The following is a 26,366-nucleotide window of genomic DNA, read 5'->3' as shown; positions in this document are numbered from 1 at the left end:
TGAATTGTCAGTTTGCTCACAATGGCTTTTAGTCAAAGGGAGAACCAACGGATTACCTAAGTTTAGAATTACATTACTGTGAGTAATTTTGTTGAGCAGATGGATGAATTCAATTAAATACATGATTAATATTCACTTCTGTAGACATAATTAACAGAATTATATATTTTGATACTGTTTTATTGTTATTGTTATGATAATTAACAGCTACAACTATCATAATTCAGCAAATACGAAGCAGAAATTCATAGATGTGATTTTTAATATGTATGTTTTGCATGTACAGAAAATCACACATTTACTGTAATTACAAAATATTTTTGTTATATATTAGCAAAATAAACAATCATATATATCGTATTCCCCATTGAGGCGCATCTCTTGCACTAAACAGTGATACAAACAATAAATAGCTATGCATACAGGACAAATGAGGCCCATATTTTGAGGGAACATATAGAGACAATATTAAAATTAATATAATATAAATATTAAATTAATAATTTATTATTTTACCAATATCCATGCCTTTTTACAAAAATTCTCAAATCGGATCCCAAAATTCCACATCCGCAGATGGGTCATCACTCCACGCACCCCCTGTGTGACTCTCCAGAGGAAATGAATGTGGAGGTCGTTTGTCGTGTGCCATGAAAAGGTCGACTTTACAGTGTTAAAATGGAGAAAACACACAAATATACTGAACACTTACTCTGATCTCTAAAGATTTCAGCTATTGTTCATTTATCTGTTTATGATTGTTGCCCAAATATCTGAAGTAGTGAACATCATAATGACTAAATCAATTTGCTTTAAGCAGCAAGACAGAATTTCATGAATTAAATGTTTGCATTAACTGTTGTGTTTTAACATGTTCTGTCAACTTAAAAACATCAGAAAAATAAATTGCCCATGACCAGCTCTACATAGAGGATGTCGTTATAGAAGCCTGTTATGAAGTATTGTTGAAAGCAGTTTGCTGCAGTTTTTAAGGATCATGTCCACTCATTAAAAATAAATTGCGTCACTTTTTCTGAACAGCTATAATTCCCTCTCACTTCAGCAGTTGTCTATCTGTTTGTCCATGTTGTTTCCTCACCTGATAGTGACCAGGTGACACACACTTTTAGGGAAAATACAGTCATTACAGAGGAGCAAAGTTAAATAAAATTCCCTCATGACATGACCTTAAACCTTTAAACCTTTCAGTAATTCTCTCATGTTTCACCTCTGCTAATTTGTCTTCAGTGGTTTCTGGATCCTTTTAGAATCGAATTGAAAACACTGTTCTGATCTGAAGACAGTGTTGTCAGTCCTGTACCTCAAGACATTCAATTCCCCATCAAGTCATTACACCACAATCAGACCTCTATGATCTCAAAATAACCTCACAAAAATCTCTTTAGTAAGTGTGTGTAGTAAGCATTGGAATGTTCAGCTACCTGTCCTGATAAATGACTTTAGTGTGATGTCCCCTTTGTAGCCTAAATGTGATGACGTTTGAACAATGTTGTGATTATTGTGAGTGTTACTTACTGAACTGATCTGGATTCTTTCATCACAGGCAGCAGATACTGAAGAACTTCATCTGCTTTATTTTGTGCTCCAATAAACTGTTTCAGATCAAACACATCCATCTCCTGCTCTGAGGTCATCAACACAAACACTACAGCTGACCACTGTGAAGAGGAGAGTTTTGTTTCTTTTATTTTTCCAGATTTCAGATAATGTTGGATCTCCTTCACAAGTGAATCATCACCCAGTTCATTCAGACAGTGAAACAGATTGATGGATTTCTCTGAAGAGTGATTCTCGCTGATCTTCTGCTTGATGTATTTCACTGTTTCCTCTTTGTTGTAGGAGCAGCTTCCTGTCTGTGTCGGCAGTTCTTGTAAGAGAGTGTGATTAGACTCCAATGAGAGACCCAGAAAGAAACGAAGGAAGAGATCCAGATGTCCATTCTTACTCTTTAAAGTCTCATTCACAGCTGTCTGATGCAGGTTAAACATAGAAACCTTTTCTGATGAATTCTGTTTCATCAACTTTAAAACTTTAGAGAACAGTTTTTGTTTGGTGATTTGTTCAAACGCATTCATGTTGTTGTTTGTAAAGGAGAGGTGCACATATAGAGCTGCTAGATGTTCCTGAATGCTCAGATGAACAAAGCAGAACACTTTCCCGTGATACAACCCAAACTCCTCTCTGAAGATCTGAGTGCACAATCCAGAGTACACTGATGCTTCTGTCAAATCAATGTCACACTTTCTCAGGTCTTCCTCATAGAAGATCAGATTGCCTTTCACAAGCTGTTTAAAAGCCAGTTTCCCCAGTTTGAGGATCATGTCTCTGTTTTTACTTTTCTTCTCATAGTCCTTCTCATGTTTGATGTTTGTCTGAATGATCAGGAAGTGTGTGTACATTTGAGTGAGAGTCTTGGGGATATCTCCTCTCTCTGCTTCACTCAACATTGTCTCTAGAACAGTGGCTGAAATCCAGCAGAACACTGGGATGTGACACATGATGAAGAGGCTCCTTGATGACTTCAGGTGTTTCATGATTCTGTTGGCCAGACTCTGATCTCTGATTCTCTTCCTTAAGTATTCCTCCTTCTGTGGGTCATTGAATCCTCGTACCTCTGTCACCCGATCAACACACTGAGAGGGGATGAGATCAGCTGCTGCTGGTCTGGAGGTGATCCAGATGAGAGAAGAGGGAAGCAGATTCCCCTTGATGAGGTTTGTCAGCAGCACATCCACTGAGGCTGATTTAGTGACATCACACAATCTCACATTGCTCTGAAAATCCAGAGACAGACGACACTCATCCAGACCATCAAAGATGAAGAAAACTTTATATTCCTCTCTGGATATTTCCATTTCTTTTGTTTCACTGAAGAAAACCTGAAGAAGATCTGAAAGACTGAGTTTTTTGTCCTTCATCAAATTGAGTTCTCTGAAAGGAAGTGGAAATATGACGTGGATGTCCTGATTGGCTTTCCCTTCAGCCCAGTCCACAATGAACTTCTGCACAGAGACAGTTTTTCCAATGCCAGCGACTCCCTTTGTCAGTACAGTTCTGATGGGTTTGTCTTGTCCAGGTAAAGGTTTGAAGATATCATTGCATTTGATTGGTGTGTCCTCTGTTGCTGCTCTTCTGGATTGTGTCTCAATCTGTCTCACCTCATGTTCATTATTGATCTCTCCTCTTTCACTCTCTGTGATGTACAGCTCTGTGTAGATCTCATTCAGGAGTGTTGGGTTTCCCTGCTTTGCTGTTCCCTCATGCAAACACTGAAACTTCTTCAGCATATTGGATTTGAATGTGTTTTGGACTTCAACATGTTGCGAGTGACTGTAAGATTGAAATAATTTTTTGTTATAATTTCAGTCTTTTGTCAAATATGTCCTTTAAAATAAGTATATATTTCATCATGTCATTTTAAGTGTTACTCAAATCTAAAATTACATAACATTTTTGTCACTGAAAAGAAATTATATTTTAGTTGACGATAACGTGCAAAATGCCAAAAAACGTGATGAACTGTAATAGACCCAACTTTAAACAAATATTCTTAAACATGTATCAAACATATAAAAGTCAGACTACATACACAATACTGAACAACTGTCCTTGTTGTAAAAACCTGAGCTCCTGAAATAATATACTCGAGTATAAGCGACTCTTTAGAAGTTAATCCGCTGTTTTCTGAATTCTTCATACTTTAGAAACTGATATAATTTTTTTGTATTTAGCCAGTTTATGATATTGCATTGAGTGTATAGTGTGTTTTTTACAGAAAAAGCGCATTCACAACACGTGTTACACGTATTATGACCAGGTGCGTAACTTTGGTTCATTGTCTGTGCAGATGTAAGTAATAATATTACATACATGTTGTGGATATAGTGATTAATTTCATATGTAAATATGATGTGTTTAAGTGAAGTAATTCATCCGTTTTAATGCTGTACATTGTGTCAGAATTCAGTGCTTTCAACCTGCACAGATCAAGTGGGGAAATTCAGGATATGAAATTATATTTTTTGCCCACCAGCCACAGTGGAGGGTGAATGCCCAATTTTACCAGCCACTTTTTAAATATACTGTTTATAAAAATTGTTTGCAACATTGAGAGACAGGAGTGAAATGCATTAAGACAAGTTTATAAGTATACACAAAACTATTTAAAAATGATTGAAGACCATTGTGGTGAACATCAGTTAAGATGGCACTCCAGGAACCAGTTTCTGGCAGTGCCCCTCTCTAACTGCCGGCGTGGAAGAAGATGTGCCACAATGTGATTGGATCTTTGGTGAATGAACATAAACAAATGTTCAGCAATATCAGATAGATGTTCAGACAACAACCAGACACCTCTTAGGGCAGGAAGGGGGACCTTCTGCACCCAGCAAACTCATTCCTAAGGTTTAAGCAAGAACTGCCATAAATTCTTTCAGGACCTCCCGGATGCAGCAGCAGGGGAGGGACACAGAGATCTATTCATACCTTAAGTTTAGAGGCCTTAAATGAATATAAACCACAACACATCCACTCCAGTTCATGCAAAGCACAGTTTATGTTAATGATTGTTGACCAATTAACAGTTAAACGAATACATGGACAATGTCTTAACCATTTCTTATTGTTTTTGGTCTCTATCCATTCCATACGATGCCTTTAATAATTTAAAGAGGTTTGGTAAAGAAATAATGCATGGGTAAAATTAAAGACACTGTTTTAACACTATAATTTATGCTATGCAAATGAGTTCCACACTAGGGTGGGCAACACTGTGGCTACTTCAGACACCAGTGGCCAATCACACTCCAGGATCAGAAAGGCACCAGATTTCAATCTCCTCATCAGAAAGGGAAAAATATGTCCCCTGGTAGACACAACCTTGTCCTGCATTTCCAACTCGATGGTGAAGGAGACATTAGCAGACACACCACATCCTGAGTTTCTGACCTGACGAGGAAAGAGGCTACGAGATAGTTGAGGTTAAGCTTTTCGAGCAAAACCTTTTAAATTGCTTTATTGCTATATTGCGGCCGCACGGCTCCTCAGTGATGCAGCCAGACTGCGAAGGACCCTGTGTACAGCCGAATGTGAGCCTGTACTCCTTTTTTGGAAAAATAAACCAAAAAAGTGCAGGAAGATTCAGTCCCAATATGAAAATATTTACTTAAATAATTTTTTGCAGTGTTTTATCATTATTTTTGCAGTGTTTTTTTTTCCTGTAAAATTAATGAAATAGCTGCAACAGCCTTTTTCAGTTTAGTGTGAAGATTTGTGTTGATTTTGAAGTGTTATGTATTCCAATAACACCAAAAGAATTAAAACGATTTATTGCCTTGTGCAAAATAAACAGATTATTAGTGAAACGATGTCCTCTCCCTGGTGCAGTGATGTATTATAAATATATACTTGAAACTAGTAGCATAGAAAACATGCACATTGTGGCATAGTTTCCTTTGCTGTTGCTCGTGATAAAGTATGAAAGAATTATGTGAGGGAATTAAAATAAATTGTAAGGAAGTCGGAGTTGTGTTAATATATTTAACGTTTTGTTTAAATAAATAATTATGAGAAGTGCCCTTTTTTTCCACTTGAGCCCCTGCCCCCAAAATGTCTGTGCACGTCCCTGTCCATCAGACTCGAGTTATACAAATACAGGCATCTCTTGACCTCCTCACACACTCTTGACGTGTAAATCCACTGTTGCTGTTTTTACCTTCATCTCCTGTTATTTACAAGCAATTACATCTTCTTCTATCATTTATTGGTGACAGCAAAGGATCCAACCACATGGACCAAGTTATTCATGTAAATATTTCCATGTGCATGTGCAGTCTGCACGTTCAAAGATGTGCAGTTAGAATAACCAGACTGCGTGTGTACAGTGATCGTGCACTCTGCCGATGACGAGATTTGTGTTACGCGTCATGTATGTTTGCTTCAAAATCTAAGTATACTTTAGTCGTAAGATTTGCCATTTGTGGTGCTGTTATGGTGTTTGAACTATTTAAAGTGTCTTCATACTTTTGTAGACATGCAAATTCCATTTGTCTTCCTTTGTGTTTCTTTTAAAGACTGACTTTAGTGTGAGCCAATAGTATTCGAGAGCGGCTGTGACGAAGCATATCATGGTTGGACCCACTGAGTAAATACACCCCTTCAACTGAACTAGTCAGTCATTTTGTTCATGTCGTGAGCAAACTTGAGTGTAAAGGACTGTTAAATTTGTTTGTGAGCCGCGACCGACATGAATGAATCAGTCATCATGAACAATGATCAGATGAATAAGAGGATCTGCATGTTGTTCGTTCATATCGTCAATATCGTTCAACAAGAAAAGGAGCCGGATGAATTATGATTAAAAGTGAGTGATGACCACACATTACAATGACATACGGGCGTTATTGAAACTCATAATTATTTGTAGGATAGTATTGTTATCCTTTCTTTGTATAGCTCGATAAAAAAGTTGTATTTAGCAGTTCACAGTATGATAGATATGATTTGTTGTAATTTGTGGGGAAAGGCTTTTGATGCTTTAACACTTTGCTGTGCTGAAGTCTCTTTAATGAAGGATAATCAAACTTGTTCTGTTCGAGAATGACTGCTTTCGGTTAAATGCATTTACTTAAAAGATGGTCATTTTGCATCATCTGCATGCACAAAGATGTAACTTGAAGGTAGGGCTGGGCGATAAAACGATCTCGATATTTATCGTGTTAAAAAAATCCACGATATCTATGATAAACTTTTTGCTATGTTTCGATATTTTGTCCATGTTCTACATTTAGATGTTCAGGTACATGTAGCTAAAGACGCAAGCAGCCGGCTTTCTCAGACTGCATGAAGTTGCAAATGTTTGCCGGTCACCGCGGTCGATTGATTCCACCCGGACTGCAAGACTCTTGTGAGCAGCATGACAAAACAACAGTGCTGTGTACACCAGCTGTGATCTTTCTACGCTGTATTCTTGAATATTTTCTCAAGCACTGAACATGCTTAATGTATGCCCTGTTCTGCTCCGCACGTGTCATCTCTTTTCCCATGTGAGTTGACATGAGGCACCGCTTATTTTAACGTGGTACCAAATCACCTTTAGACATAATGTTTTTTCCTTCTAAATTTAGCTTTATTAATCATCATGTTACGAGCCTTTAATAATAAACAAACAGGTTTCTGTTCTAATTTTGTTCAAATGAATCAGATGTCATCATGACAAGAAAAGACAAGAAAATTACTAGTTGGTAGCCTAGTCTTTCTAACTTAATGAAAATATAAAAATGGTCCATTCAGACCTTTAAATTTTTATTTTTTTTCACAGGGGATACCCATGAACCCAACTACAGTATCATTCCTCAGTCACAAGGGCTTCTATGCCCACATACTTGGGTATTTGAATGTAAAGAAATGAAAAAGAATTCAAACAAATACTGGACTGCTTACAAAATGAACAGATGATCTTTTAACATTCATTTCCAACTGCACTTGATTGATAAACTCTATAAAATAATGTCATATTTTGGTAGAAGATCCCTCAGACCCCGCTGCTTTGGCTGTCTCTGGGATCACAAAGCAGTTTAGTAGAAACTATTGTCTGTTTAAGATTTAATTTTTTTTCTTCCAACTTGGATTTTCAAAAATATTTGCAATATGCAAATATTAATGTATATTGTGATAAATATCGATCTCGAACGATATGAAAAAGAATATAGTGATAATATTTTTGGACATATCGCCCAGCCCTACATAAACTCTCACATAAAGTATTTGAGTTGAGATTACACATTTAAACACATTAAAACATGTGGAATCACATTCCACAACTGAATCAAGTTTAGCCAAAAAAATTAAAGATTTGCATTATATTGTAAAAATATCATAATTCTAATTGACCTATCCCGACAAACATGTTGTACCTCAGACCAGTTGATGCGTCTTCACCCTTAAAATATAATGGCTTATCTATAGACGCGTCACTCTTCATGGACACACAGCTGGGCTCAGGTGAGTCTGATCTCTTCATATGGAGTTGTCTTAAACAGAACAGAGACAAGAGTTCATATAGATGATTTTCTTTAACATAGAAATAATCTACAGTATCTATCTATCTTGACAAACATGTTGTACCTCAGACCAGTTGATGTGTGTTCACCCTTTAATTCAATTGGCTTATCCATAGACCAGTCACTCTTCATGGACACACAGCTGGACTCCGGTGAGTCTGATCTCTTCATATGGAGTTGACTTAAACAGAACAGAGACAAGAGTTCATATAGTTGATTTTCTTTAACATAGAAATAATCTACAGTATCTCTATCTATCTTGACAAACATGTTGTACCTCAGACCAGTTGATGTGTGTTCACCCTTTAATTCAATTGGCTTATCCATAGACCGGTCACTCTTCATGGACACACAGCTGGGCTCCGGTGAGTCTGATCTCTTCATATGGAGTTGACTTAAACAGAATAGAGACAAGAGTTCATATAGTTGATTTTCTTTAACATAGAAATAATCTACAGTATCTCTATCTATCTTGACAAACATGTTGTACCTCAGACCAGTTGATGTGTGTTCACCCTTTAATTCAATTGGCTTATCCATAGACCAGTCACTATTCATGGACACACAGCTGAGCTCCGGTGAGTCTGATCTCTTCATATGGAGTTGACTTAAACAGAATAGAGACAAGAGTTCATATAGTTGATTTTCTTTAACATAGAAATAATCTACAGTATCTCTATCTATCTTGACAAACATGTTGTACCTCAGACCAGTTGATGTGTGTTCACCCTTTAATTCAATTGGCTTATCCATAGACCAGTCACTATTCATGGACACACAGCTGGGCTCCGGTGAGTCTGATCTCTTCATATGGAGTTGACTTAAACAGAATAGAGACAAGAGTTCATATAGTTCATTTAAACCTCATGCAGACAATTAAATTCTTCTTCTAACAACAGCTGTGCATTTGACAACACGATGTGACAAGACTGGATGTCTGAGTGGTGTTTGAAGAATAGCATCAGATTTATAGAGTATTGGATGGGTTTTTGGGGTAGACCCATCCCTCTAAAAGGAGATGGACATCATCCCACTAGGGAATGTGCCACTCCCTCTCTAGTGATTTGGCTCATAGTCTTAATAGTGTTAGAGTGGGATGCACCAATACAAATTATTCTTAAACTTCAAGATCATTCTGTTAAAAGTTGTTTAAAATTCATTAGGGTTACATTTTACCACATTTTGATGTTGATTTAAATTTCACAGTTAATCTAGATTAACTTGAACGCTGTTGCTCCATTAATTTAAACTCTGATTTAAATAATTTAGGTGGTTTAAATAAAACAAACTGACCACAATTAAAGATGAATGACTGAGTAAGCAAACAGTGGATGTGCCATCATCCCTCTGATAGACATTTATTATATTATTACCAGCGACAGCTGATCGTTATTACTCCCCTCCTCTCTAATACTCGCTTCAGTCAGCAGCATAAACTCTTTATTTCTGGCAATATAATAGTGCAACTGAAGGGAGGTGGTCGAGCAGAGATTTGCACATCTTGATTCTTTTTGAAAACGCTGATGTTCTCAACCGGGTTGATCGGCCCTGTGCATTAACGATCTACAGCTAGATTCAGAATCCATCATGGCATCATTATTCACAGGTGAAGTTTTTAATCACAGGTTACAATTTTTATCTGGATTCTATTAAACCATGATTTAAATTAAGTGGCGCAACACAACTCGAATAAAAATAAAACGTGGATCGACAAACATGGATTAGCTTCAAACTCAGCTTAATTTAAAGGGTAACTAAACCCTAAACCAACTTTTTTAGTTAATGATCTGTAAGAATGGGGCTTTATTAGTACTGGTCATTGATTCAAGTAATTTTTTGACATTTGTGTAGAAAGTGTTTTAATTCTACAATATATGGTGTAAAAACGTCTGAGTGCTGCCCTCTTCAGGTTGAACGGTGGCTACTGCAGTTGAATTTTCCTATTGGCTGTTTGCGTACTTCGTGACGTAAGCGGTGACAGCTGACGTAAGCAGGTTCAAGCTCACCATGCCAGATTTATGTACATGTCGTCTTGCGACCGTGTGAGGAATAATAATAACAGAGTCTGACAGCAGCTGTCAATTAATCCGTCACTACGAGTCTCAGATGCCCCCCCCCCCGCGCTCAGCCCCGCACTCGGTTCGTTCCCTCTATCCCCGCTGGGGTCTGCCCACTTTTCCAGCATTTTCACATATTGCTAGTGGGTGGAGTCAGACTCTGAGCAGGTGTTAAGTTACCCTTTAAAGAAAAAGATCACCCATAAATGGATATTCTCTCATCATTTATGGTGTGTTCACATTTGGCAGGTTTGGTTCGATTAAGGGTGTGTTCACACTTATTCAAATGAACCGCACTAAGGGTGTGTTCACACTTGTAGTTAGGTTCTCTTGGTTCTCTTGGTCCGGACCAAAAAAGAAAATGACACATTTAGTCCTCATTGGCTTAGCGTCCACACTGGCATTTTTAACACCGTACCTAACGATACAAAACCAAAGGCATCAGGAAAAAGTCACAACCTGATTGGACCGCTTTTATGATTTTTTTTAGACGGAACTTACCGAACATCCAAAACAATGCTGGGATTAATGCGTTATATTTATAAATGTATATATGGTGGTATTTTCACCAGCTGAGAGCAAAAGAAGAGTTAATAAAATGTCTAAAGGAGTCAAAACAGCGCCAGGAATTCCTCCGTTGCACACACAAACAAAGATATGCTTCAAGGACGGCTGATGGAGTTTCTGACGCCTGTCCCGAACTGTAATAGGCAACACAGCTCCTATGATGAGAAGAACCAGGTATGCTTGAGGTCAGTATCAGGCAAATTATTTCCTGTTTTTGATCTGTTTAGACGTCTTTGGTCCATGTTGCGTTCATACATCAATCGAACCGCACGAGAGTTGGTTTGGAAGCAGACCGAGACCCACTATTCAGGCGGTCTCTGTCCACTGTTTTGGGGAACACCAAGGTTTGGGTGACAGCGTTCACACTTGTTCAAATGAACCGCACTAATAGAGCAATCACACCAGAGTTTGTTTTAATCAAACCAAACCTGCCAAGTGTGAACATCTTTTCTCATATGTTTTTTTTTACAGTATTTTTACAATCATTTACACAGTTGTCCCCAAACTGAGAACATATTTTCTAAACTCTACATATAGTTCAGCAGTTCATCTCTCTTTCATAATACACAGCAACCACCAAAACACATCATACATCTCAAAATCAACTTCCTGTAACATAACACACAAACATTCACAGACATGAAAAACATCTGATCATTCAGAACACAATGAGCTTCAAAACACGACATAACGGGACATTACAAGATCATTGGAAGTTTTTAAGTATCTTGTATTTTTTATTGTGACCAGAATTCCTTTACAAAACATAAACAGCGTCTTTATTGTGGTGTATGTAATGTAGTACGAGACAATTTCTTCAGTTTTTAAGTACAAGAGTATTTTTTACTTTCAAATATGCCTGTACTTTGTCTTCATATTCTACATATGGTATTCTCCATCATACAAAAAAAGAAAAAAGAAGCTTCAGTAACTCAGTATTTCTTCAGTTTTTAAGTGTCACTGAAATACTGTCAAACAAAAGTCAAAAAGTGTCAACACATATCCCTACAACATATTCTTCATCAGACACAGATTACTGTAGCACAGGTGGAAACATACTGTAACATATAGTCAACATGTCCTTTTTTAGTAACATTGTGATCTCCAGCAGACTGTATGTCCTGTGATAAACCTGAGGAACAATCTCTGGTCATGTCTGATCATCTCTGTCATGTTCACATGATATTACTGTACAGTATAAAGATGAGCTCTTGTGAAGAGATGCCAATGAAACTGTTACAGTAAAGCAATCAGCTGTAGAAGGACTCATTATTTTTATTATAATGCATATTTCCTTTTAGATTTATATTTTTTACACTGGATTCTTTCTAATTGTCCCTCAGACTGTGGTGTACACGTTCATACTGTCAGTCAACATGAGAGTCCTCACCTCACATCAGCACAAGGGGCTCCTGAACTGAATCTAAGTGGAGGATCCATTGACCGGTCACTCTTCATGGACACACAGCTGGATTCAGGAGATTCTCCATGAATGACACTAAAACACAACAGCAATTAAACACTGTTTTAAAAACTACAAACTCTCACAAACACTCTTTTCCTCTCTTCAGTTTCTCAGTTTTACTCTTCCCAATATTTCTCTCTTCTTTAAGGGGGTAACATGTTCTTTTCCAGTGTTTTCAGTGTCATTTTATCATTGAAATCAATATTTATTATTTTTAGTAGCAGTGGTCACTTAGAGAAAATTACTACATCTCATTTTACATTGAATTCTTTCCATCTTGAGAATATTTTTGGTTTAGGACAGTGAAAAGCAGCACACTGGAGATTGTAGTTTTCCTGAAGTTTCTCTGTAAAATTGTGTGCAAACAGTCCGAACATGAGACTTCTGAAATACATGCCAAGCAAACTGTTACATTTCTTTAATGTACAGACTTAATAAACTTATTTGTGCCTTTTTTACCCCTTTATTTCAGTTTTACTCTATTTAGGTTTGAAACTTTAGAAGTTTTAAAATAAAGGACAATTAATAAGGGGGTGGGGGATATAATATAATAACGCATATAATAATATGCGTAATTAGTATTCATAAAAATATAATATTGTTTCTTATATGCTAAAATGAGAACTTTCTTGAGCCATTAAAATACATCATTAATATGTTAAAAATATATCTATTTAAATTTTTCAGTTAACTGTCTTCTTGATCTTATTTATGTATACATTTTGGATGGTTTATACTTTATTTAATTTTTTTATTGTTTATACATATTTTTTTTTATCATTTTTATTTATTTTATTTGTTTATTTTTTCCTTCACCTGTACTTGTCTTTATCATTGTATTCGTACATTGTTTGATCTTATTGAACATTTATATAGAAAAAAAACTCGTTTGGTAAGACATTTTTGGACATTTCAGATGGTCCCTTAACACACCCTCCACTTAAATCAATGTTTAATTGCAGATCTGGAATTATTTCACCACAACAACATCTGACCATTTAAATACGGGACAATTCAGCATCACGTATTGATTCAATACCAGATGCATAATTTTATCTTTAAATATGGGACGATCTATTGTTTTACAGGACAGGTGGCAACCCTAAGTGGTGGTGTGCTCATAAATCCATGCTTCAGTTCAACTCACTTGTGGAAGAGTTTATCTGTCTGTCTAGTGGATGAAGGGCTGACTCTTTTACGAGGACCGAATAACTTTCAGCTACTGATCGAAGAGGTTCAAATTTACATGCCAATAAATGCACAGAATTGATGTACACTATACAATGCAATGTGCTGCTTTCTGAAAAACTGTTTTCACAAGAATTAAATCATCAAATTTACATTTACAGGAGAAACATACACACAAATAATGTAAATTTCTCCAGTTCTGTCTGTGACTGAAGCACAGGGCTGTTAATCAGAAGGTCACAGGTTCTAACCTCACGGCCACCACCATTGTGTCCTTGAGCAAGGCACTTAACTCCAGGTTGCTCCGGGGATTGTCCCTGTAATAATTGCACTGTATGTCGCTTTGGATAAAAGCATCTGCCAAATGCATAAATGTAAATGTGACTGAATCAAACCGGTCTCACTGTCATCTGACCGTAGATCTCACTTTACCCTAAAGCTGTTTTCACATGTTTATACTTGAGATAATCCAGTCTGTTCTCATTTCTCCTCAGTGTTTTTATACTGTAGTGTTGTGCAGCATATCAGAAATATCTATCAGTGTATTTTATTAAAGCATTGAAATCCTCTGACCTCTTGACCTTCAATGTGTCTGTCTGTCCACTGAGATCCTTTGTGGAGTCCATGACATCATCTGAACAGTCCACTGAACACCTGTCAACAAACGGGACATCATCTATATTTGTGACGTGTTTATTTGTTCAATACTGACACATATTTGTTTTTATTTGTCCTCTAGAATATTCCATTAGAAATGAATCAATGAGGTTCAATTGCAGACTGTCAGCTTTTATGACATGTTAAACACCAGCATAAAGAGAAAACATCAGAAGACTCAACAGAAGAAAACAAAGCAACGTTTCAAGTCAATAGAAGAAATAAAATTTCAGTGCCAAAGAAACTGAACACATACTGACAATTCAGATAAAAGAGCAAAAGTCTCAGTATCTCTTTGTTCTGCTGTGATTAATACTTAGATATCTGTTAGATGTCTTACTGTAGCTGATAGTTTGAAAGGTTTATTATTGTTGTCTTGTTTTGGTTTGTTTTGCAGTGCTAATTAAAGTTAGTTTTGTTTTTGATATTCCAGACACATTCAGTGATAAAAGGCAAAAACTCTTAAAGGGTAACTAAACCCTAAACCAACTTTTTTTAGTTAATGATCTGTAAGAATGGGGCTTTATTAGTACTGGTCATTGATTCAAGTAACTTTTTTGACATTTGTGTAGAAAGTGTTTTAATTCTACAATATATGGTGTAAAAACGTCTGAGTGCTGCCCTCTTCAGGTTGAACGGTGGCTACTGCAGTTGAATTTTCCTATTGGCTGTTTGCGTACTTCGTGACGTAAGCGGTGACAGCTGACGTAAGCAGGTTCAAGCTCACCATGCCAGATTTATGTACATGTCGTCTTGCGACCGTGTGAGGAATAATAATAACATAGAGTCTGACAGCAGCTGTCAATTAATCCGTCACTACGAGTCTCAGATGCGCGCCCCCCACCGCTCAGCCCCACACTCGGTTCGTTCCCTCTATCCCCGTTGGGGTCTGCCCACTTTTCCAGCATTTTCACATATTGCTAGAGGGTGGAGTCAGACTCTGAGCAGGTGTTAAGTTACCCTTTAAATGGCTTAGAAAATATTTTCCAAAATAGTTACTGTAAAACATGGAAATATAATACTCCATCCATCCATCCATCTTCAACCGCTTATCCGAAGTCGGGTCGCGGGGGCAGCAGCTCCAGCAGGGGGCCCCAAACTTCCCTATCCCGAGCCACATTAACCAGCTCTGACTGGGGGACCCTGAAGGGGGTTGCACACCGAACGAGAAGCGCAGCGCCATGTCTTTAAAATTCTAACACATTATTCTCTATGAGTGTACACACACCGGCGGCGCCCAGCTACGGCTCAGGACCTTGTTCAAAACCCTGCCGCGCCACAGAGCGCCATTTACATAGTTGTATATTAAATTTACATTTATTTGTCTCAAATCGTCGTTAATATACATACTGACTTCACCCTGTGCTGCAATATACATTTAGTTTAAAATTCCTAATTTAACAGCTTGAATAAAGTCATATTGGAAAAAATATATAACAAACATAGCCCTTTTAAATCTTTCATTTTCACCTGTTGTGCCATTTTTCAATACTCTACCATACTAAACATACTCTATCCCAGGGATGTGCATAGACATTTTGAGGGGCAGGGGCTCAAGTGAAAAAAAGGGCACTTCTCATAATTACGTATTTTTTTTTACTTTTTTTAAACAAAAAAGTATATATATATTAACACAACTCTGACTTCCTTTTTAAAAAATGTATTTAAAAAGTTAATTAATTTTATCTTCCTCAAACTCACGCAATAGTTTCATTTTCAAAAGATGTCTACAAAATAATCAGTTCACACAGAAACCATGGTCTCCTTAGTATTCAATTTTTAAAAAAACATTTATTAGGCTTCAAAAAATAAAACAGCTTTTAATTTAAGTGAACTTCAAACAATCCTCACATAAACCCATAATAAATGTCATTTTCCTGTCTAACAGGTAGGACATATACAGAATTGAATAAAGTTATCAGACAGTCTGCGCTGCATAAATTATATATAGATTAATCCTTATTAAAGCTACGAAAACTCGACTCGCAAACAAACAGAAAGCAATGTGCAAATACAAAGGTCATGAAAAATCTTTTAACTATTCACTCTAATTGCTAGTTCAGGTTGGCAGAAGGCTGCAGTTTGTCCGGTTAGAACAACGATGTCTCACTCAGGTTATGTTCCAAATCGTTGGTTTAAAAGATGCATAGATGTGTGGTTCTGTTAACACAAAATACAGATATAAACATATAAACCACAAACAATATCAATAAAGCTTCTTTGGTAAAATACTGACGAATAGCAGTGAAATATAACACAATACAATCTCTATGATGATGATATACTTGAAAAGGTGGGGATGGATGTGTGTGCGCTAACACTATGCACGAGCTGTGCACGCGCTGTGCACGCAAGCATGGCTACTGATGCATGTGCGGTCGAACCGAGATGTAAACAACTATGAGCGCATGCGCAGGATCTGAGGTACAACCGTGCATTGGTGATTATAAGCAGTGGTTAAATTGGCTTTTGTAGGGAGGGGGAGCCCTTATTTACGGTGAATGTCATCATTCAAAATCCCGCCGTAAAACGACTTAATGTGTTTTTACACCAAAGGGGCTCTTTTTCCAGTATTAATGTGTAAAGTAGGGATGAGTAGTTATTCAAACAAAGACAAATACTTTACAATTCACTTGTTTTATTATAAATTTTTATCTTGAATGTTAACAGGCAGGCAACGGATTTCACCCTCGGAAAATTTATGAAATGAACATATTTGAAAATATTGCAAGCCAGAGACGAATATGTAAATGTATTTTTTATTTGTGCAATTTAGAAACGTTGAAGTCCCTTCGCACCTGTATGTTAATGTAACTCTTGCAGTAATTATTTATCATATTCATGCAGCCTGTGTTAATCAGTTGAGTGTTGAAAAACCATCGAGGAGACCCGCATCATGACAAGTTTTAGAAAGAAATAAAAAGTGTAAACTCGTCCGCTTTGACAAACATTAGTCGTTCTATACATTTTTTTTAAAATTATTATTAAAACTGAATAATAAATTAACAGGGAAGTAGAGTTGGCAAAATAAATGTATAATCTCCACCTTTATTGAGTTTTGTAATGCCTGATAGAAAAGTATCTATCTTTGAGAGCAATATAATACTTTATGCAATTGCACAATAGTCCCATTATTCACAGATACACTTCAGAAAATTGAGTACACAACTATTTCTGGCCTTAAAATTACAAAAACCAAATCAATGCAGAACATTGTATCTCAAAAGTAATACAATGTGGCCCCCTACTTAAAGCCCGATGTGGCCCCTTTACCAAAATAGTTAAAAATATTAATAATTACACACATCACCTTTACAAATTTGTTTCAGGATTTTACACGAGTAAAAGTAAAATGTTTCAGTTTCATATGAAATAATCTAAAGGTAGAATTATTAGAATTATTATTAGACATCAACAGTGGCCATTTAAAGTTTCAAGATGTGTTTCATAAATACATTAATTTATTATTATTATCACTATTATTTAAGACTAGCACATTGACCTAACCATGGTAATGAGGAGCCTTTCCTTCTGTGTAATATGTGTATAAATATGTAATATTATGTAATAAATGAGATAATAATGGGCCCATATAAGTACAGTTTCTGTAGATTTTGACATCAACAACAAAAATAATGTCACTTGAAGCATGTCCTTGTACTGGAAAACCATGAACAAATCTATGCAACATAAAAGGAAATGCAACTCAGGATACATTAAATACAGGTTATGTTTAATCTATGGCAGGTCGACACTTGATTTCCAATGTAAAATCTGTCCTGAAGCAAAACCAGTTGAGAAGCGCTGAGATAAAGTTACAGACAGGAGCTGTATATATTCGATCGCTTCTAGCCGTTAGCGGGTTTCCATGGTAACGTCGCTGTTACGCTTAGAATTGTGACAGTTTTCCCTTGATGGCTGTGGGCGATTAATGCATTTATGACGTCTGATAATTCCATGTAGCCTGGGTGTCTCTGTGTAGTCTTGCTAATTATTCAGTCTCATATGCCATGTATTTTCCAGGAGTCAGGAGATGAAAAATAATTCAAGTGGAATAACAATATTTGGTGCTGAAGGAGACGGAGCTGAACTCCGTCAGGGTGTGTTGTGGACCTGAGGAGGCGGAGCTGCGCCCGGTGCGCTCCGCCCAATTTAACCTCTGATTATAAGGAATAAATATAACTATAACTAACAACAAATTACATCAATATACATGGGATTGTAGCAGTGTCACAGCAGTAGAATAAATTAAATAAACAACCTTAAATGTAAACAGGGATACAGGCGGATTAGCTTCACTGAGAATGTTCAACAATTATGTGATTACTTACAGTGTGATGCACGCACACGCACAATCGATAAACTCCTCCGATTTGGGCTAATACACTATATTTCACTCTACAAACTATATACAATATTCAGCCGATCTCCTTTTCCATTTATCACCCGTCTAACTCTCTCCCTAGTGATGTTACGTTCGTGAACGAATCGTTCTTTTTGAACGAATCTTTTAGGTGAACGAATCATTCTCGTTCACGTTATCCATTGACTCATATTTCTCGTTCACTGAAATTCCTCCCTCCACCACTGCGCGCCGCTATTGCGCGCATGCGCAGCTCAATGAACCGTGTAGCTCTGTGGACCGTTTCATCTGTCAAAGACAAAGAGTGACTAAACCTCGAGCCAATAGCCTTCGAGTATGATACGAGGACGGAACATGTGATTTGTTGAATCTAGTGAAAGAATACGCCCTTTATTGAGTTGCTTTGAGTTTGAACGAGTCAAATGAACTGTTACATACATCTCGTTCGTGAATAAAAATGAATATAAAAATATATATGTTTGAGTCATGTCATGCACTTTTGTTTGTTTAAAAAAATTTAGAGTATTGATTATTTGCGTCACGTCATTCCATCTCATTTAGCGCCACGTGACTCACGTCAGCTAATAGCATTTCAGCTCGGGCTTAGAAGGGGCATGTAATTGGTTGGATCTACTCTGCTGAATGAATATCATATTGCTCTGTTTTGAGTCTGAACGAGAGAGAGATCTCCCGTTCGTGAACGAATTGAACAAACTGGTTGCTATACTCAGTTCGTGTACCAGGTCGGCCATTCTGTCAATCTAGTTCATCAATCAGCAGAAAGTGAATGCAAAGTGCAGGTATCCGTACTGTGCACGCGCAATTCATATCTTACATACAGAACATAACTCCTCGTTTAACTCGTTCTGACCAAACAAATAAAATGTTAACTAGCCTGCCTAGTATGCAAACAAATTAAAAAACACTTGTGATTTGGTCATCCAAAAAGAGTGTAATTTAAAAGATAAAAAGAGTGTAAAGACTTTGATCACTTATTTAGACTTATTTTATCCATTTAATGAGTAGGGCACCATTTTTAATAAAGTCAAATCAGTTTTTATTTTGTAACAAGTAAATACGTTAGTTGAACAACACATTTTGCCGCACCTGCTGCTGACGTATTTGTGTAATATGGAAAAAAAAAAACTGAACGAATCAGTGAACGAATCTGAACGAATCATTTTGGTGAACGAACTAAAAATGAACGAGTCTCTGGAAAGAATCAAAATTTCCACCACTATCTCTCCCTGTCACTTTGCAAAACTCCAGTGGACAGTTTTGGAATAGTCCATTTCTCGCTGAATAACAGAGGTAGCTGGGAGAGTCCATGTGCCAAAGGGGAGCACTTTCTACAGGTCAATTTGAGTGAAAATGAGCAGAGGAGTAAAAAATATGTATAGTGTTTTACAAATATAAATAAACGTGCCAAGATCATATTTTACAAATAAATACAAACCATCCTACAAATTGCTTGTAACCTTTAAACAAATACCAAACCTATTGCATACAAATGCATACCTGTCTGTTACGACTGTGCAGATGGCTTTTTATGAGATCCCTCGGCTTTATTTTCTCACAAATGCATCCAGGCAGATTTTCTCACAAATGCAGTAGATCCTCTTCCAAAACAGTAGATGGCGCTAAGGTATGCGATTAATTTAGAGTTAGTCTCCCGGTATGGAAGCATATGGGTAGCAATATTCAATTTGACATTTAATATGCAAAATGACAATGCAATATGTAAAACGGCAATGCATTCTGTATTTAAATTTACATTTTACATTACCATTCTAGCAACGTTTGGTGCAAAATGAAAATGAAAATGAAATTACATAATTTACATTTGCCATTTCATACACTCGTTTTAATATGCATTATTGAAACGCTTTATAAGTTGCAAAATGAAAATGAAAATGTATTACAGAAATGATTAGATATGTGTAACATGTTCAAGCAAAAACTGTGGCAAAATGATCATTCAAATGTTATTTTTCTTAATTGCATTTACACTCACAGTCAAGACACTTGCGATTGCTTTTTCATTAAATGTCCCGCAATGAATGTAGCAAAATTCAATGTGCACATTGAAAATGCATTCCGAGCTGATCACGCCCCTGCCCCGCCCCCTCCCGCCCTGTCAATCACTGCATCAAGGCGGGGCTCGGCAACAGGTAAACATAACATGTTATGGCTATGTTACGTGTTTTGAGCTTACAGTCTATGGTTTTGAGGTGTTGGAAAAATGGCGGCGGCAGAGCTAATACGAGCGTTAAATTCACTAGCAGATGAAGTGGAGCGTGAACAGAGAAACGGTAGTATTTCCGAAGATCATTACGAGTATGTAGGTGATAGAACCAGTACGTTGTTGGAACGTCTGGGAGAATTTTCTGCCTTATGGCTTTGACCTCTTAAAAGTGGTGGAAGAACAATTGTATTCGGAGAGGCCTAGGGGAGTGGGGAGACCAGCAGCCGTGGAGATCCCTGGCGAGGCCATAGAGGGGTATCTTATGTATGGGTTAAAAGTTAAAAGCTGCTGGTCTCCCCACTTCCCTAGGCCTCTCCGAATACAATTGTTCTTCCACCACCTTTAAGAGGTCAGCAGCCAAACGGGTGTCGGCGCCTGATAAGGCAGAAAATTCTTGACCCTACGACACAGGTTAACTATATTTGTCTTTGGCTAATCGGCAGTAAATTCGAGGCACTGGTAGTTTAATCTTTTGTTCATCGCCACTCACCTCAACACAAGCCAAGAAAAACACTGCTGGGAGGGGCCGCCGCTTCAGAACTCCTGACCTGATATTTAGATACACTATTCAATAAATATATTTGTTTGACAGGGAAGCTGTGCGCAAACAGAAATGTATATTATTTTTCAAAAATAAAAAAAAGCACCCCAGAAAAAATGGCACTTTCTCTCCAGGAATAAAAAGGGCAGGTGCTCAAGCCCCTTTTGATGTCTATGTGTGCACGTGCCTGCTCTAACCCTTTCTTTTACTGTCTATGCTCTAACCTCAGTGCGAAATATTAAAACCATAGGCGATGTAACGTTTGCCAAAATTGAGCTCGCGCGAATAGAATGTGCGCGTCCGGTGTGCGATACCTGTGAGTTGTTCTAGACGCGGCGCTGCGCTGCGCTTCTCGTTCGGTGTGCGACCCCCTTGAGGCGTTCCCAGGCCAGTGTGGTGATGTAATCTCTGCACCTAATCCTGGGTCTTCCCCGAGACCTCCTCCCAGCTGGACGTGCCTGAAACACCTCCCTAGAGAGGCGCACATGGGGCATCCTTACCAGATGCCCAAACCACCTCAACTGACTCCTTTCGACGCAAAGGAACAGCGGCTCTACTCCGAGCTCCTCACGGATGACTGAGCTCCTCACCCTATCTCTAGGGGAGAAGCCCGCCACCCTTCTGAGGAAGCCCATTTCGGCCGCTTTTACTCGCGACCTTCTTCTTTCGGTCATGACCCAGCTTTCATGACCATAGGTGAGGGTAGGAACAAAAATTGACCGGTAGATCGAGAGCTTTGCCTTCCGGCTCGACTCTCTTTTCGTGACTCAGATAGAGCGAGTGCAATACCGCCCCCGCTGCCCCGATTCTCCGGCCAACCTCCCGCTCCATTGTCCCCTCACTCGTGAACAAGACCCCGAGGTACTTGAACTCCTTCACTTGGGGCAAAGATAATACTATACTTCAAAATTGTTTTCATTATTTTCACACGATATTATGAGCATTTACCTGCAAAAGCCATCGCAATGTTATTTACCCCGGGAAGAGGTTCTCCTTTTTTTGTGCAACTTTCGTTTTACCTCTAGTGGTAACAGCTATGACAACGACGTTGTGTGAATTAGTGTTGTGTATGTCACAGGACATATTACATACTTCTTTCTGAAGTTAGCTAGCTTCTGCAAATTAGAAAGTTCCTCTCTGATGATTTTTTTATCAGCTATAACTACTAATAAATGCCAAAAACTATTATTATCACTCTTGATCAATCGACATTTGCAACTATATAATACAAATCTTAGTTGAAATGAGTAGACCCTATTTTCTTTTCTCAGCTGTAAAATATACGACTGTTCACTCCGCCATCTTGAGACCCTCCCCATCACTGAATGTGTCTGAAACATCAAAAACAAAACTAACTTAACCTCACTGTTTAACAGCAGTTCAGTACTCACCTGTCAAGAACTGTTGATGTTCCTCTTTACTGAATAGAATATCACCTACAAAATACTTCTCAATGAATTTATTGATTGTTTCAGACGATTCAGTGGAACAAAATATGTCGCAGTTTTTCTCTGTTTCTCTCCTTATGTAATTTCCTTCTCTTCCCAGAAAACAGGGGACGTTCCCCGGACATTGCGAACTTCCACTTTGGCCAACTTTGTAACATTCAAGTCCAGTTTTCGTCCGGGCCAGAGATCGCGACCGTCCCTCATCTGACATTTCCACAACAACACTTGCAAAATCCCTTCGCCCATGTGTTCCCTTCATCATCAGACCACCTTGCAACTCAGAGAAAGGAAATATTAAACTAAAATATAAAACCCATTTTGGATTTAACCATAAGAAATGTGGATATTCCTTAAAACATCCCTTAAATGAACTATGATAATGGATTTTATGCAGAAACCATGTTTTGTTTTGCAGATTGACATTAAGATGGTTTTGTGGTTGCTATGGTTTTACAATAATAGTTACTATGGAACAAAAAATATTTTCCTTAATATTGATTTAGAAATGATAAAATCCAATACTGATACATTTATTTGGATTAATATGACTTATATGTGTGTATAAGAGGTTATTTTTCATGCAGAGTCTTTGCATGATCCCATATATGATGTACTGTGAAATAAATAATTGTCTTCATAGCAAATATCCACACAAGCACATTAAATCAATGAAAAACAAACTTGAACGTACGACTACAGCCCAAACGAAAACTTCTAAGACTTTTATTATTGCCAAGGGTTCAAAATGCAAGCAAACAGTAATGTAGAATGAGAGTTGCTGAATCAGATGCAAGCAATGACAGTAAATGCAGGAGAGACCACACAGGATGGAAACGAGTCCAATGCTGAAATTGAAAAGAACAATGAAAAAGATACAGTTAAGACATCCTCATGTAAACTCGGACTGCATCACATTCTACACCATCATTTAAACTGGCAAACTGTTGCTCAGGCTGCAACATAAGGTCAATTATTATTTCTCAAAATAATAATAATTATAAAGAATAACAATTTCATGCAGAATATTGGATGGAAATATAATATTCTGAATTAGAAATATCTGTAAACCCAAATATTTCTTATTTTCTCAAATAAGATTCTCACCTGTAAAAGTACAAGCTTGACAAAATGTATAAATGACACTATAGATATGGACATACTACTAACATGTAACCAAATATCATCACTACAGACACTACATCACTATCATCACTTGTCTTCACAGAAAAGGGTTGAAATGTTTATGACCCGGTGACACACCAAAAATACTGTTGTGAACGCACCCTTAAAGAACAGGGGCCATGTGTATAAACTCTATGACAGAATTTTACTCATATTTCTAGATTTAAGAATAAGTGTGATTCATAAAGGTTCCTCTGTGTTAAGACTCTCAGCTCCTTCATTATTAAGAGAGGATCATTTTTGGGGTTGTCGGGGGGATAATAGCGTTAAAACAATGTTATGAATGCAAACTTTAATAGAGTGAAAAAGACACTATCAGCATCACATAAACATATAAATTAATAAATTGGTTTCACTCTTCCCACATGTTAAATTTGTTCCTACATTCTTTTGAATGTTCAGTGAATAAAATATTAGATGCCATGAGTGTACCTTCTACCATCAATTTCACATCTGAATGGTCATGAAATATGAAGTAATGTGATAACATGAAATTAAAAATGACATTAAATGACCATGAAATATGAAGCAATGTGATAACATGAAATTAAAAATGGCATTATATGGCCATGAAATATGAAGCAATGTGATAACATGAAATTAAAAATGGCATTATATGGCCATGAAATATGAAGCAATGTGATAACATGAAATTAAAAATGACATTATATGGCCATGAAATATGAAGCAATGTGATAACATGAAATTAAAAATGGCATTATATGGCCATGAAATATGAAGCAATGTGATAACATGAAATTAAAAATGGCATTATATGGCCATGAAATATGAAGCAATGTGATAACATGAAATTAAAAATGGCATTATATGGCCATGAAATATGAAGCAATGTGATAACATGAAATTAAAAATGACATTATATGGCCATGAAATATGAAGCAATGTGATAACATGAAATTAAAAATGACATTATATGGCCATGAAATATGAAGCAATGTGATAACATGAAATTAAAAATGACATTATATGGCCATGAAATATGAAGCAATGCGATAACATGAAATTAAAAATGACATTATATGGCCATGAAATATGAAGCAATGTGATAACATGAAATTAAAAATGACATTATATGGCCATGAAATATGAAGCAATGTGATAACATGAAATTAAAAATGACATTATATGGCCATGAAATATGAAGCAATGCGATAACATGAAATTAAAAATGACATTATATGGCCATGAAATATGAAGCAATGCGATAACATGAAATTAAAAATGACATTATATGGCCATGAATTATGAAGCAATGCGATAACATGAAATTAAAAATGACATTATATGGCCATGGAATATGAAGCAATGCGATAACATGAAATTAAAAATGACATTATATGGCCATGGAATATGAAGCAATGTGATAACATGAAATTAAAAATGACATTATATGGTCATGGCATAAAATGGGCATTGTTTGGTGTTGCTTCAGGCCAGAACAGCTGACATGTGCTGCTATTGTCAAGTAACTGTTTTTAGACTGATTTCTAATTCATAATATTATATTCCCATCCAATATTCTGCATGAAACTGTTATTCTTTATTATTATTATTATGTTGAGAAAAATAAAATAAATCACCTTATGCTGCAGTGAGCAACAGTTTGTAGATGGGTGTAGAATGTGATGCACTTCAAGCGCTTTACGTGTCTGAGAGTTGCTGCAAGCGTTTTATAATCAACCAATTGTGTGTGAGGAGTTACAGAGAGTGGTTATTTTGCAAAATAGTATTACTGTAAAACATGGAAAGCTAATAATATTCTTCAAGCTTGTTTTCATTATTTTGAGTTACCCCGGAAGAGTTCCTCCTTTTGTGTAATAACTTGGTGTGTGAACTGCATGTGCAATATAAACATTATTTTTGTTATAGTTTTTTGTTGAAGGAGATAAAGACACGAAACCAACATCATTCAATAGAAAATGTTTGTTCTTTTCTCAAATAGGAAAACGTGAAAGTAGCGCACTGTCCTCCTCTAGTGAATGATGATTTAGTGTCTCTAACAAAACAAATGAATATTACAAAAATAAGGTTTAACTCACATTGCGACAGATTTTGCAGACAAATGCTCATAATATCGAGTGAAAATAATGAAAACAAGCTTGAAGAATATTATTAGTTTCCATGTTTTACAGTAATACTATTTTAGAAAGTCGTTTAAGAGATATCGCCGATAATCGCTGAATGTTTCTTTATTTCTTTATTTAAACTGCATATTAACATAAAAACATCAAGAGAAAATCCCACACAATCAACATTGTATAATTTCCATCTCAGGTACAAATAATACAGTTATTCAAATAATAAGATACAGAAAAATAAACAAATAAAATAATAATCCCAGAGTATTAAAAACAAAACAAATAAACAAAGGGGATAAGATGCCATTTATTTATCAATTTTGAATTTGCAAACAATATTACAAGTTTTATTTGTACACTTATACAAAAGATTACAGTGTTGTTTAAAATCATTTATAAAATAAAATAAAAATGTGGTTTATCACCAGACCACTTTCTGAAACTTCCCCAATAAAACAATTGAATGATATTTG

At 36.7% G+C, this 26,366-nt stretch overlaps 3 protein-coding genes across 4 annotated transcripts in view; all 3 read right to left on the bottom strand.

Moving 5' to 3' along the window:
• Positions 1-21,970, bottom strand: part of LOC127650289 (NACHT, LRR and PYD domains-containing protein 12-like) — a 459,642-nt gene extending 437,672 nt beyond the window's left edge. Inside the window, exons 1-9 of the mRNA XM_052135611.1 lie at positions 21,479-21,970; positions 13,932-14,012; positions 12,096-12,203; positions 8,785-8,901; positions 8,572-8,688; positions 8,359-8,475; positions 8,146-8,262; positions 7,935-8,051; positions 3,180-3,351 (exon numbers count right to left, since the gene is read on the bottom strand). Coding sequence (XP_051991571.1) covers positions 3,180-3,351; positions 7,935-8,051; positions 8,146-8,262; positions 8,359-8,475; positions 8,572-8,688; positions 8,785-8,901; positions 12,096-12,203; positions 13,932-14,012; positions 21,479-21,651 — 1,119 coding nt within the window. The 5' untranslated portion in view covers positions 21,652-21,970. The remainder of the gene's footprint in view (positions 1-3,179; positions 3,352-7,934; positions 8,052-8,145; positions 8,263-8,358; positions 8,476-8,571; positions 8,689-8,784; positions 8,902-12,095; positions 12,204-13,931; positions 14,013-21,478) is intronic.
• Positions 1-22,940, bottom strand: part of LOC127650291 (NACHT, LRR and PYD domains-containing protein 3-like) — a 349,622-nt gene extending 326,682 nt beyond the window's left edge. Inside the window, exons 1-2 of the mRNA XM_052135614.1 lie at positions 22,556-22,940; positions 19,897-20,018 (exon numbers count right to left, since the gene is read on the bottom strand). The gene's annotated coding sequence lies outside the window, so the exon portion shown is untranslated. The remainder of the gene's footprint in view (positions 1-19,896; positions 20,019-22,555) is intronic.
• The window catches only part of LOC127650290 (NACHT, LRR and PYD domains-containing protein 3-like), a 201,274-nt gene that overhangs the window by 114,606 nt on the left and 60,302 nt on the right, over positions 1-26,366 (bottom strand). The gene's annotated exons all lie outside the window — the stretch shown is intronic.

The sequence above is a fragment of the Xyrauchen texanus genome, chromosome 10 (assembly GCF_025860055.1).
Source record: "Xyrauchen texanus isolate HMW12.3.18 chromosome 10, RBS_HiC_50CHRs, whole genome shotgun sequence".
Classification (NCBI taxonomy): Eukaryota; Metazoa; Chordata; class Actinopteri; order Cypriniformes; family Catostomidae; genus Xyrauchen; species Xyrauchen texanus.
The sequence above is the reverse complement of the archived record's forward strand: the minus strand, read 5'-3'. Positions and strand labels throughout refer to the sequence as shown.